Source organism: Capra hircus, unplaced genomic scaffold (assembly GCF_001704415.2).
Source record: "Capra hircus breed San Clemente unplaced genomic scaffold, ASM170441v1, whole genome shotgun sequence".
Taxonomy (NCBI): Eukaryota; Metazoa; Chordata; class Mammalia; order Artiodactyla; family Bovidae; genus Capra; species Capra hircus.
The window spans coordinates 626,291-636,958 of record NW_017189851.1 but is presented as its reverse complement, the minus strand read 5'-3'; the positions used below and the strand labels follow the sequence as shown (position 1 = coordinate 636,958).

Here is a 10,668-nt window from a genome sequence, read left to right as displayed (position 1 = left end):
TGGAGCTGACTACAGTGAGGTCGGGCCAGCCCGGGGCCCCTGCTCTGAAGCCAAGACCTTCAGCCCCTCCCCAGGTGGGAATCTCCCCAGACAGCGGGGCTGGACCCCGGCAGGAATCCATGGGGGTTGTCTGCTGCTCTGTGGCCAGAACCCTGTGGAGCCGTGTGCCTGAGCCCCTCAGGCAGGGAGAGCCCGCCTGGCCCCAGGGCCCCAGGCAGCTGCCAGACAGAAGAGATTGTGTGGGTGTCTTCCCACCACCCCTGGCCACAGCCTCTGCCTGGCGGGGAGCAGCCCCCAGGCCACAGGCAGGCAGGAAGCGGACACCTCCTGGCTCTACCCAGCTGCCTCTGCCTCCGGTGGCCCGAGGTCCTGCGGACACACTGCGGTCCTAGCCCTGCCCCTCAGGGTGTCTGGGTCTGTAGGGGGTGGGTGCAGGGCGTGGGCAGAGGGTCCCAGGGAGCTGTGGCCCAGGGATCACCTCCCAAGGGCAGCAGGGAGCAGGCCTGACCTGCAGACCAGGGGCCGACATGGACGCGGCAGCCACTTCCCTTCCCCACCCCACCCTCTCACCCTGCCCCACGCAGCCTGGCTCAGGGCCAAGCACAGGCATCCTCTGGCCGGGTCCTGCCGTGTTCCCCAAACCCCCACCCCCACAGGACTCCCTCGGAGGCAGTGGTCTGCAGAAGACACGGGGCCTCACCGGACTCGCCCCCCGAGGACACCCCACCTCCACCCAGACAAGAGGGCCCGGAGCCGCGCAGGACAGTCTTCTCTGAGGACGGTCACAGGGCTGCGCCCGGTTCCAGGTGCGACAGGCAGCTCCGCCAGGGCAGAGGGCCACCCAAAGATGCCCGGTCAAAGCCCGGGGGGCACCGAGGACTCCTGGTGGGCGTCCTCACGCCAAGGCCGGGGCAGAGCGAGGGGGCGGCGCACACACGTCCTGCCTCCATGCAGGTTTCAAACGTGTTGTTTATTTGCTATTTTGATGACTATAAATAAGTGTTTCCACTATGGAAAAGAAAGTTAGCACGGTACATTCTCGTGACCAGGGAATGGATTTTCTGAAGTTGTCTTCATGAGGGCAAAAACTTGGAAAAAAAAAAAACAACCTGGATGTTGGAAGTCAGTTCTTTATATAAAGTCCCTTGTAAAAACAAAACAGAATAAAAGCAAACCCAAAGAAGGCGCAGGGCCAAATTAAAAAAGAAACGGGGGAGACGGGCAAGCTGCCCGGGGCGCCTCACTGCTCCTCCTCGGCGGGCGCCGGGGCCGCGTCCTGGGGCTGCTCGCCCTCCTGCACCGATAGCGCCTCGAGCTTCTCCGCCACCTTCTCGGCACTGTCATTCTTGCCAGACCCTGGGGGACACGGGGGTGCGGTCAGAGGGAGGCGCAGCAGCCGGCTGTGCCCCAGCACCTCCAGGTGATCGTGTGCCGGGGACTCCAGCGGCGGCACAAGCACCTCCCCAAGCCCCGGCAGCCCCACCCCCAGAAAACACCCGTGTACCGGGGTAGCTGTGCTGCCCTTCACAGGGCAGAGGTCACAGCCCCCGCAAGTTCCTGTGGCAGACGGAAAAAGCACCCACCTGGGGCGGCGGCTGGGTGCAGAGTGAGTCTGCAGAGCACCCCCCCCCGCCCCGCCCCGCCCCGCCCCGCCCCCCCCCGGCACCTTTTTTTTCTTTCTCTTCAATCTCTTTCCGGCACTCTTCAAACTTTGTCTTGAATTTCTGTGCGTCTGCAAAGAGAGAGACGGCGCCCCAAAGAGCCCTGAGCAGCAAGGAGGACACGGTCCCGGAGGGTCCCACAGACACCCCACTCCCATCTGGGCAGCCCATCCTGCCAGGCACTACTGGAGCAGGCCCCACAGAGAGAGGCGAGGCCTCCTCGGCACCAGACGGCCAGCGACGGGGTGCCACTCTCGGCGACAGGGTGCCGCTCTCGACGATGCCAGCGGAAGGACACCGCGGCCTGGGGGGCAGGCGGGGCACAGCCCTGTGAGCGCAGGCCTCCCCGGAGGGCCCCCCGCTCCGTACACATCCGGGCCTGCTTACTCTCAGCATTGAGGAAGCGGATGGCCAGCAGCTCCTGCTTGGGGCACTCATCAGCAAAGTCGGCATGGGTGTTCCAGACCCAGGCGCGGTCGCTGCCTGCGTTCGGCTTCAGCTCCATCATCGGCGTGACTGGAGGGAGAAGCCCCATGAGAACCGCACGGCTGCCAGGCCGGCCCCCACCCCAACCCCTAAAGCCCTGACTGGAGCAAAAGCCTGGTTGGGGGTTCGCCAAGCCAGGCCCAGACGAAGGCTTGTGGGTCTGGATCTTACCCAAACCCCTGCAAACTCCCCGTGCCCACTTAAAAGCAGGACTGTCCTGAATCTTGGAAGAAGGCAGCCATTCCCCGACCACGAGGACACCTCAGCAGGGGTCTCCAATGCCACCAGACCCATTCACCACCAGCTGCCCCGGCCCTGGCCCTGTCCGAGCAGACCCAGGGCAGATGTGGGCCGCAGCTGGTCAGGCCCAGCCTTCCTGAACAGGGTGCCCACCACGTGGCGGAGTCCATACCTGGCCACACATCAGGACCCAGCCCACAGCAGGCAGGGCTGTAGCCGAGACGCATAAGCCACAAGTGGGGTGAAGGAGACCCACCACTCTCGGCCTCACACTGCCCAAGCACATCCCAGGGAAAGAGGCCACTGGAAGTGGACACCGAAGGCCCGTGACCAGCTCATACGCCACGGAGATCGAGCCGCACCCAGGAATCTGCATGGCCACCCATCCCTCCCGCCAGGCAGGGACTTAAGGAGGCCAGCTTCCCAAGAAACGAGTGCCCCACGGCCACACTCGTCCCACGTGCCTGACAGAAATCTCCCAGGACCAGTCCCAGGAACACATCACACTCAGCACCGAGACCACTCATCCCAGCCCAGAACCCCGCTGAGCCCACGTGCCTCCTGGGCACTCAAGGCCCCTCTCTGCCACCACCCACCCACCTGCACACCAGGCCGGAAACCCGGTGACGAGCCAGGCTCTGAGAGAAGCAAGCTCAGGGAAAACCTCTGGGAAACACCTCAAACGGGGCTGGAGAACAAGGACCAGGCCAGAAGCGACAGGGTGGGCTGAGCGGGGCGTGGTGGGAGGACCTCGGAGCGTGGGCACAGGAGCTGGCCCAAGAGTGTCGATGGGACCGTGGTACTGGGAGGCCGGTCCTTGCCCGTCCAGCCACATCACCCTCCCGGGCCCTCTGGTTCTTGCCGGGTCACCTGTGCGCCCCTCGCCCCGCCCCCTGCAGTGATTGGTGCAGATCTTGTGGGTCCCCGCCCTCGCCCCGCCTACTGCAGTGATTGGTGCAGATCTTGCGGGTCCCCGCCCCTCGCCCCGCCTACTGTAGTGGTTGGCGCAGATCTTGAGGGTCTTGTCCCGGCGCATGAGCAGGCGAATGGTCCCCTTCTCCTTGTGCTTCAGCAGCTTGACGTCCCCCGTGCCCCGCTCCTTCCACTCCGGAAGGTCGTTCTCTGAAGCGAACCGGAACAGCTTGGCCCGCCTGCGAGGAAAGCCGCGGGGAAAGGCGTTAGGCAGGCGTTAGGCAGGCGTAGGAGGGCCGAGGCCGGGTCTACACCCGAGGCCTCGCCAGACATCCCTGCCTTTTACTCCAGAACTGCAGGTCAGGACATCACCAGAAAAGCGAGGAGGCCCAACAAACCCCAAGTCTTACAGGAAAGCCTGACGTTTCAAAGGGCGCACTGCACTGCCGGCCAAGACGGCCGTCACGGTGCGGGGGCTCCCTGGCGCCACGGATGCGGGCAAGGGACGAGGAGCCTTTCCTCCGCTGGGAAGACAGGCTGCAGGCCTCCACTCGGGCCACAGGTTCTGGGCCGAGTCGGCCTTCCCACCCACAGCAGCTCGGCCGTCTGCCTCGCCAACGATCCCAGCTCTGCCGGCCCCTTTCCTGCGGAGACTGCTCTCTGCGCCACACGCAACCATCAAGGGAGCAGTGGGCCCACGAGGAGGCCCCTCCCGCTGGCCCGGCCTCCCTGGGGAGGCTGGGAGGCGCCCAGGACTGGTCTCCAGCCTCCCAGTCTTAGAGGAGTGATCCCCTCTGCTTCCCTCCTCTGACCCACAACGGAGCACTCAAACTGTACTCTGGTGTTTCCGAGGGAACCTGAAGCGGCGGAGAGTCGGCCCCTCCTTCCCTCGCGCCTCCCAGCGATTCCCACTAACGTGCAGCTGTGTCTCCCGGGCGCCCGGGCCGCATGGTGCCAGCACTGTCACACTCGCCTGGCCATGCGGCTTCTGCGAGCGCTGCTTCAGGGTGACCTGGCCACCGCAACCTCTTGTTGAAGGCGCCAAGATCACAATGATTTTTTTTAAATATAACTTCGATGACTGACCACCCACCTTTTATCTGTAATTCCAAGCATCATTTCGTACGTTTAAACTAAGTCTGAAATTCAGGAGCTTCAAAGGATGCCAATGTTGAAAAAAAAAGACAGCGCTGGTAAAAACCCAATGCTCAACCAGACACGGGGCTGTGGGAGTCTTAAAGCGAGGTGGCAAAGACAGCGGACTGTGAAGATGTCAATTGTGGGCACAGTGGGACAGGCCTCAGGGCAGTGTGCGTCCCAGGGGCCAGGAAGGAGTGTATTCAAGAGCAGCTTAGTTTCAACATGGGAGGAACCATCACAAAATCCTGTGGTTAAAGGTCAAGCCAAGATCTTAACACCCGTATAAAAAAAACACTTTGGACCTCAAAGTGAACGTGCCTACTTCTGAAAAGATGCCAACTTACATTTTAAAAAGTTCCTCTTCATCTTCTTCCAGCGTTTTAATTTCTTGCTCGGGAAGAGAAACTATTGGCTCAAACTGGGGGTCGTGGTTGGACTCATCAGCATTCTCGGTGGAGGTGTCATGGTCCTCGTGGGTGTCCTGCAGTGGTGGGTGGAGACATGAGTGACCCTTCCAGCTGTGCCAGACTCCACCAGTGCCCAGAGCGAGGCATTCCCACTAGTGAAGGGCCTATCACCCCCAAAGCCTTTCTCCAACCTGCAGTGAGACACTAGACTCCGATATCCTCTTTCAGATGCAAGACACCATCTCACAGACTCCCCAAACTCCCCCGTGCCCCCGCACTTCATTTGTAAGATGGGAACGCAGATACTGCCACGTGCAGATTAAGGGCGCAACGACGGGGTGGAGGGTGGGAGGGAAGGGCCTCGAGTCGAGCACTCCTCTTACAAAGCCTTTTGAGTTTTTACTGGGTGAGAAAAGTCTGTGCTCTTGCTTAAAAGTTGCGGCGGCGTGCTACTATGTATGCAGAATTCAGTTCTGCCAACAACTTTATCTCGGTTGGGGAAATGACGCGTGTAAATCAAGAGGATTCACGCAAATAAATGCCACAGCGTTCGGATCCAGCGCAGAGGACTAAATACAGGGCACAAAGAAGCAGGTTTTGGGTTGCCTCAGGGAGCACGTGGCTTGGAGATCCATAGCCCCGGAGGTAAGACGCCAGGACTGAGCTCCCCGGCTCGGCCCAGGAACGCAGGCCTCCGCCGGCCACTCGGCCGGACGGCACCTCCCTCCCCCAGCCCAGGTGGCCACGGGCCGCCCGCCAGGCCGCGCGGGCGCGGAGGCGGGTAGCGGCTCGCGGACCGGCACCGGATGAATGGGGAGCCGAGTGGACCGGCCGCGTCCGCGCGCGGGGGGCCGGCGGCGGCCAGGGGCGGGCGCGAGGCCCGGCCGCCCCAAGGTCACGCGGCGCGGCGCCCGGGCCCGCGGGCCGGCGGGGGTTGGAGACGGCGCGGCCCGCCCACGTGGCCGGCGGCGGCGGCGGCCCCGGCGCCCCTCGGCGCCCGCCCCGGCCCGCTCGCCCGGCCCGGCCCACCTTGGCGGCCGCCATGGGCGCGGCGGCGGCGGCGGCTCGGCGGGCTCGGTCGTCGCGGGCTCCGCGGCCTCTCGGCGGCTGCTCGCAGCTCCTTCCTCCGCGTCTGGCGCCGGCGCCTCCCGCCCGCCCCCGCTCGCTCGCTCGCTCGCTCTCTCTTCCCTCCGCCCCGCGACCCGAACCCCGACCCCTGACCCCGGCGGCGGGAAACGCGCCGCGATTCAAAACCGGCGCAGCTTTATTGGGCTCGTGCGGCGGACACTCGCATTGTCCGGCCCGCCCCGCGCTTCCCGCCAAAACGCCCGCGGCGCATGCCCGGCCAGCCAGGCCGACTGGGAGAGGGACGGGCCGGGGGGGGGGCGGTGGCGGGGAGCACGCACTCCCGGCGGCCCTCGCGCGCACTTCCGCCCCGCGGCCGCGCGCGCGCGCCCCTGGAGCTAGAGGACTGGGCTGGGGGAGAGGGGCTCGAACGGCGCGTGGTGATTACGTCACAGGAAGCGGGGACGATAGAGACGCCCCTCTTGCGCTGCGCACGCCGGCGGCCTGGCGGGAGAGCGGCGGGCCGGGGCAGTAGGCGGGCGCGGGCCCCTGGCGGGCGGGCGGCGCAGCGCGTGGCCGAGGCCCGGCCCGGAGCACCGCGGGTTCGAGTCCCGGCCCCTCCCAGGCCGCAGCTGGACGGTGTGTGCTCCAGGCTCCAGGCGAGGCGACGGACGCTGCAGACAATGGGAGACGAGCTGGACAGCGAAGTATGATGCGGGGGAGCCGGCGGGTTGGGGGCTGGGGCGGCGATGGGCTGGGGAGGCCGGGGCGGGGCTCCGGGCGCGCGGGCCGTTGCCAGCTCCGCGCTTGCCGTCTGCACGCAGAGCCGGGCGCATGTCGGGGACCCCGGCCAGGACGGTACCGAGGCGCCGGGCCCGCGGCGGGAGGAGGAGCCGGCAGCGGCGGCCGGGCCCGCGGGGCCGGGGCCCTACGGCTACATTCGAGCCGGCCTGTTCACCTCGGAGGTCTTCAAGCTGGAGCTGCAGAACGTGCCGCGCCACGCCAGCTTCAGCGATGTGCGGCGTTTCCTGGGCCGCTTCGGGCTGCAGCCCCACAAGACGAAGCTCTTTGGGCAGCCGCCCTGCGCCTTCGTGACTTTCCGCAGCGCCGCCGAGCGCGACAAGGCTCTGTGCGTGCTGCACGGGGCGGTTTGGAAGGGCCGCCCGCTCAGCGCGCGCCTGGCCAGGCCCAAGGCTGACCCCTTGGCCAGGAAGAGGCGGCAGGAGGACCGTGGGGAGCTCCCCGCTGGTCCGGCCGCTTGCGTCGCCGACGTGGTGACCCCTCTCTGGGCCGTTCCCTACGAGGAGCAGCTGGAGCGGAAGCGGCAGGAGTGTGAGCAAGTGCTGCAGAAGCTGGCCAGGTGAGGGTGGGCGCGGGCATCCCAGGCTGGGCGCTGCGTTCGCTCAGCCCGCTCCCTGCACCTCGCACACAGGCTCTTAGGGGGCTAACCCGGTAAGAGCCATGTGTTCCTGGCTCGAGACAGCAGGGCTGGGGGTTGGGGTGCTTGGAGCCCCACCACCGCCCTCCCTCTGCCCGCAGGGAGATCGGGAGCACCAACCGCGCCCTGCTGCCCTGGCTGTTGTCACAGAGACACAAGCACAACAAGGCCTGCTGCCCACTGGAGGGCGTCCGGCCCTCCCCCCAGCAGGTTAGGCCTCGGGGTCCCACTTGGTCCTCCTGCTCTCTTAGAGCTGCTCCTGGTTCTCACCAAGCACCCATCGGCATGGTGCCCTTGGCTGCCAGGCCCGTGGGGGAGCCTGGGCCTCGCATCACCTCTACACTGCCAGTGTTGGGCGGTCAGAGTGAGAGCCGGCGTCTGTCTCCGTTGGCCCTTCCCATAGACCGAGTATCGGAACAAGTGCGAGTTCCTGGTCGGCGTCGGCGTGGACGGGGAGGACAACACAGTGGGCTGCCGGCTCAGCAAGTACAGGAGCGGGACGTGCGCCGTGGCAGCCCCCTTCGACACCGTGCACATCCCTGGGGCCACCAAGCAGGTGGTGAAGGCGTTCCAGGAGTTCATCCGGTGAGGTCGCTGGCAGCCTGGGACGTCCGAGGCCGAGAGCAGAGGATGGGGTCCCGCCCAGGAGGGGGCTCTGGTGAGGGGGCTGGAGGACGCAGACTTGAGGGCAGACGCAGGCGCTCAGGGCCCCCTGTGGCTCCCTCAGGTCCACTCCCTACTCGGCATACGATCCGGAGACGTACTCCGGCCACTGGAAGCAGCTGACAGTGCGCACGAGCCGCCGCGGTCAAGCCATGGCCGTCGCCTACTTCCACCCACAGGTCTCCGGTGGGCAGGGTGTGGGAGGGGCGTCTGGGCCGGAGCGAGCTTGGACGCAGTCTCACCGGCCCTTTTCTACCATCTGCTCCAGAACCTGAGCCCGGAGGAGCTGGCGGAGCTGAAGGCGTCTCTGGCCCAGTACTTCATGGAGGGGCCGGGCAAGGCCAGTGGGGTGACCTGCCTCTACTTCGTGGAGGAGGGACAGCGGTCAGTCGTCGGGATAGCTGGGGCGGGGGTCCGCATGAGGGCTGTGACTGAGCCCTCTCTCGCGCCCACAGAAAGACCCCCAGCCAGGAGGGCCTGCCTCTGGAGCACGTGGCCGGGGACCGGTGCATCCGTGAGGACTTGCTGGGGCTGACCTTCCGCATCTCCCCCCACGCCTTCTTCCAGGTGTCTGGAGCCCGGGCTCAGGAGGGCACTTGGGGTGGCGGCCCAGGGCGGCCGTGGGGCAGGGTATCTGGGGGGAGCCCGGGGCCACTGGTGGGGTCTGTGGTGCTTGCTGCTGCGGGGCCCGTAGGGCCGGTGCTCGCGAGGAAGCAGGTTTGCAGCGGCACGGACTGTCCTTGAGCCGGAAGGCCAGGAGCGGTCGGAGGGGCCCTGGGGCGCCCAGGGAGTCGAAGGCGAGGAGGCAGTTAGGGAGCCGGGCGCAGGGTGGGGGCTGCTCTGACGGCCCAGCCCGCACGCAGGTGAACACCGCTGCGGCCGAGGTGCTCTACACACTCATCCGGGACTGGGCCCAGCTGGACGCAGGCAGCACGGTGCTCGACGTGTGCTGCGGCACGGGCACCATCGGCCTGGCTCTGGCCCGGGTGAGCCCCCCCACCCTGCTCCTGTCGTCCCCCTTCCTATCTGTTGTGAGACCCCCACCCCATACCAGCCCCTCCTTTGCTGCCCCAGGAGGCCCGGGCTGGGCAGTCATCAGTCCCTCCTGTCCCTGCTCCAGAAGGTGAAGAGAGTTGTTGGGGTTGAGCTGTCCCAGGAGGCCGTGGAAGATGCTCGGGTGAACGCTCTGGACAACGGTGAGGGCCCGCGGTGGGGGGTGGCCCTGAGCCGATCATGCCCGCGGGGCGTGGGCCCCACTGCAGACCCACAGTGCACCACGCCGCCGGGGACTGCCCTGCAGGGAAGGGCTTTCCTGAGGCATCTTGGTCTTGGGGCTCTGGGACACAGGGTGGCCCAGCAGGCCTGTAGGAGGGGTCACAGGCCCCCTGACACAGCTGACCTGCCCCTTGCAGAGCTGAGCAACGTGGAGTTCCACTGTGGTAGGGCTGAGGAGCTGGTGCCCGCCCTGGTGAGCAGACTGGCCTCCCAGCAGCTCGTGGCCATTCTGGACCCACCCCGCGCTGGCCTGCGTGAGTGGCCACCTCCCCAGGGGCTGCTGGGAGGCAGAAGGCTGCCCAGGGGCTGGCTGGGCCCTTCCCTCAGGGGGGCGCCTTGGGGACCCCCCGTGAGGCTCTGTGTCTCCCCAGACTCCAAGGCGGTCCTGGCCGTGCGCCGGGCGGAAAACGTCCGGAGACTGCTCTATGTCTCCTGCAACCCGCGGGCAGCCATGGGCAACTTCGTGGAGTAAGTGTGGAGTTGGGTGGGCGGCTGGAAGCCAGGTTTACCCCTGCAGGGTGAACTGACCCCCCACACTGACCGTGCTCCGTCCTGTACAGCCTCTGCAGGGCCCCATCCAACCGCGTCAAGGGTACTCCCTTCCGGCCAGTCAAGGCTGTGGCCGTGGACCTGTTCCCTCAGACCCCGCACTGTGAGATGCTCATTCTGTTTGAGAGGGTGGAGTACCCCAATGGTGCAGGGGCCCTGGAGCCCAAGTCTCCGGTCCAGACCCCACCAGCACCCCCAGGTGACACCCCACCAGAAGCCAGGGTCTCCCCTGCTTCTTAAGGGCAACGGAAACCAGCCCTTTCTGGAACAACGCCTGGATGGCCACAGGCGGAGCCTGGGGTCCTCAGGCCTGCCCGGGGACAGCCAGGCAGCAGCCAGAGGCCGCCGAGCCCGTCCCTCACGCCCAAACAGGCCACAAGGGCCAGAATAAACACGTGCAGAACTGCCAGTGTTTGTGATGTGAACTGGGGGGCAGGCCCCGGAAGGCACCTCAGAACTGGAAGTGGCTCTCCCAGCGCCCCAGGAGTCCCAGCGGAGCCTGCGCTGCTCAGAGGGGCAGGGCCTGGGGGCCCGCCACACCCTGTGGGGCACACAGGGCACAGTGCCAACCCCCCACCCATCTGTCTCTGCCCCAGGGGAGGCCCCTCCTGGTGGAGGGGAGCTGGGGACCCCCGCCCTCTGGGAGGCTGCAGCCCGTGGAGGACCCGCAGCCGCAGGACCAGAAGTAGGCCGTTCCCTTGGGACAGCTCTGCTTCCTGCCCGTCGAGGCTCACGCCTGTGGCCGTGACCCAGCTGCCCCCACAGGCCCTCCCTGCCTTCTGCCCCTGCGGCAGAGCCGTGCCCACACCCGGGGAGGGGGACAGAGGGAGGC

At 66.5% G+C, this 10,668-nt stretch overlaps 2 protein-coding genes across 2 annotated transcripts; one reads left to right on the top strand and one right to left on the bottom strand.

Moving 5' to 3' along the window:
- Positions 1–951: 951 nt before the first annotated feature.
- On the bottom strand, positions 952–6,273 carry RANBP1 (RAN binding protein 1). The gene is made up of 6 exons (XM_018044820.1): positions 5,876–6,273; positions 4,784–4,920; positions 3,381–3,538; positions 2,049–2,177; positions 1,667–1,732; positions 952–1,356 (listed from the first exon to the last, which is right to left on the bottom strand). Exons 1-6 carry the CDS (start codon positions 5,888–5,890, stop codon positions 1,241–1,243), a joined length of 621 nt encoding a protein of 206 aa, XP_017900309.1. The 5' UTR covers positions 5,891–6,273; the 3' UTR covers positions 952–1,240.
- TRMT2A (tRNA methyltransferase 2 homolog A) lies at positions 6,265–10,245 on the top strand. Its single transcript, XM_018044819.1, has 12 exons — positions 6,265–6,618; positions 6,736–7,271; positions 7,451–7,559; positions 7,753–7,934; positions 8,077–8,191; positions 8,281–8,396; positions 8,468–8,579; positions 8,876–8,998; positions 9,133–9,208; positions 9,425–9,541; positions 9,659–9,755; positions 9,848–10,245. Exons 1-12 carry the CDS (start codon positions 6,595–6,597, stop codon positions 10,074–10,076), a joined length of 1,836 nt encoding a protein of 611 aa, XP_017900308.1. The 5' UTR covers positions 6,265–6,594; the 3' UTR covers positions 10,077–10,245.
- The last annotated feature ends 423 nt before the right edge of the window (positions 10,246–10,668 follow it).

Coding starts and splice junctions, on each gene's coding strand:
- RANBP1 (XM_018044820.1), bottom strand. Junction 2,178..3,380: donor GATCTGCGCCAACCACTACA/GTAGGCGGGGCG, acceptor TTCTCCCTCCAG/TCACGCCGATGATGGAGCTG. Junction 1,733..2,048: donor CCGCTTCCTCAATGCTGAGA/GTAAGCAGGCCC, acceptor CTCTCTTTGCAG/ACGCACAGAAATTCAAGACA.
- TRMT2A (XM_018044819.1), top strand. CDS start 6,595: ATGGGAGACGAGCTGGACAGCGAA. Junction 7,935..8,076: donor GCGTTCCAGGAGTTCATCCG/GTGAGGTCGCTG, acceptor TGGCTCCCTCAG/GTCCACTCCCTACTCGGCAT. Junction 9,542..9,658: donor CCCACCCCGCGCTGGCCTGC/GTGAGTGGCCAC, acceptor GTGTCTCCCCAG/ACTCCAAGGCGGTCCTGGCC.